This window comes from Lactuca sativa, chromosome 9 (genome assembly GCF_002870075.4).
Source record: "Lactuca sativa cultivar Salinas chromosome 9, Lsat_Salinas_v11, whole genome shotgun sequence".
NCBI lineage: Eukaryota > Viridiplantae > Streptophyta > Magnoliopsida > Asterales > Asteraceae > Lactuca > Lactuca sativa.
Genome location: NC_056631.2, coordinates 50,872,337 through 50,874,532, shown reverse-complemented (window position 1 = coordinate 50,874,532; position 2,196 = coordinate 50,872,337). Strand labels below are relative to the sequence as shown.

The following is a 2,196-nucleotide window of genomic DNA, read 5'->3' as shown; positions in this document are numbered from 1 at the left end:
TAAAAGATAAAAGAGCTCTCTCTCTCTCTCTCTCTCTACAGAGTTGACATATATATATATATATATATATATATATATATATATATATATATATATATATATATATATAGAGAGAGAGAGAGAGAGAACAAAACTTATGAATTTCTTCTCTTGTGATTATGTCACTCGACAATGGCGCTTTCATCTACATTCGAAGAGAGACTTTATCAAATGCAGGAAACCAGAAACCAACGCCTCTCTCTTTTGCAAGTATCATTCCTCTATGTTGCAAATATTTGATCGAGATCATTGGTAGGCCGAGAAAGAGCTCCAACAAAATAAATCTCAAGCTATGGCTTCGAAGCTTTCTGGTATCTGATACATTGAATAGAGGTGCTTCAAGCTCAATCACAAAATTGCCTCACAACAATTCATTATTTCTTTCCTCAAATCACAACTCGATCGCCTTGATTCATGAACACATACACAAACACTCCATATTTTTTAGGTTTATTCTTCAAACAGAAACTCAAGAAGACATACACAAAATCTGATATGACGAAGGGTTATCTGATGAACACATTAAAGAAGACGAAATCAGATCGAGTTATGGGTCTCCGATCTCCTCCTCGGATGACGAGCTCCTCCTCCTCCAGTAATTGGACTTTTTGGCAGTCCACCCTTGAGCTTATATTTGAGTCAGCCCATTTCCAGAGACTAGAAATTTCAATTAATCACTTCACTACTTCACTGATGTTGCATCTCAGGCAACTTCCATTCTCAATTTCTATCAATTGAACCTTACTTTTGTCAGATAAACTCACCTCGAAGTTTAATTTCAACATTACCAATCGTAACCCTAAAGTTTAATTTCACCATTACCCTAAAGTGTTAGTGACGAATTGATTATGGCTTTCATGATGGGGTTTGAAGGTAATTGGGATGGGTTTCAGTTTTAGGTATGATAAGTTGAAGAACATAACCGAGCATTAACGCCAATGTGCTTTCCAAATCTGTTAAAGGTGTGTTTCTTGGAGGCTTAAAGGATTAAACTCATATTTTCATGGAGGCTTAAAGGATTTAGAAAAAAAATTAGGGGAAATTGGGTTAATGGCGTCCAAGAGAGAGAGAGAGAGAGAGAGAGAGAGAGAGAGAGAAAGAGAGAGAGAGAGAGAGAGAGAGAGACCTTAATTGTAATAGAAGTCTCGAGGCGGTAGTCGGATAGTCGACCGAGGTTAAGGGCTAATCGGTCTAAGCGGGGATTAATCGACACCTAGGCGGAGACCTTAATTGTAATAAAATTTGTTTTTTAAAAATAAAATATTACTTATATTCTCACAAAATAAATAAATAACCATAAAAGTTGGACATATTTAGTCGTCTAGATATTTAAATCATCGTATATAATAAATTTTAGATTAGTTGAAGATCTTTTTAACAATTTTAGTTATCAATCATCATAATTTAGTCACCCAATATCATAAATTTGACTAGTCGGGGATTTTTTTTATTTATTTTTTTTTTTGAAAATTTTAACTATCTGACTTTTTTACCGCCTTAGGGCGTGTTCGGCAAAATTAGCTGATAGCTGGTGGCTTGTAGCGGGTAGCGGGTAACTTGTAGCTTGTAGCGTTTTGTTAAACGCTACATGAAGTATCATTTGGATTTGGTGCGTTTTGTTTAAACTAAACGCTAGAAGTTTGTAGTGTCGAACGGGACTTTCTGTTCAAAACGGAGCGTTTTGTCAAACACTAGAAGCTAGAAGCTCTCATACACTCACAAACACTCCGTGCCGAACACGCTCTTAGACCGTCTAGGACCACCTACAGCTGCCTAGGATCGACTCTGACTAACTCGACCAACTAGCATTAATGGTAGACAATAATAACCCGACTAGCGCCTAAATTGAACAATAAGATAGAAATTAGAAATAAGGACTTAATTAAGATAAAGTAGTTTTGATTTTGGTTTTAATACAATTTAACTAGTTTTTGGACTAATTGAAGTGTAATTTAATGTTTAAAACTATACGGATCGATAACCAAACTAGGAGTTTGTTGGTTTCGAACGTTTGACTAGACTAATAGACACCTTTGTTATACATGGTCTAAAACACAACACAAATTTATCACTACACGTCCTTCTTTACTTATTCTTTCGTAATATTTAATGATTTAGGTGTTGTTTGTTTTTTTGAAACAATAATCTATAAAGTAT

General features: G+C 35.1%; 1 protein-coding gene across 1 annotated transcript; it reads left to right on the top strand.

The window, feature by feature from the left end:
* The first annotated feature begins 171 nt into the window (after positions 1–171).
* Positions 172–1,316, top strand: LOC122195974 (uncharacterized). Its single transcript, XM_042898264.2, is given in 2 exon segments — positions 172–249; positions 296–1,316. Coding segments are annotated over 2 exon segments (240 nt in total). The 3' UTR covers positions 458–1,316.
* The last annotated feature ends 880 nt before the right edge of the window (positions 1,317–2,196 follow it).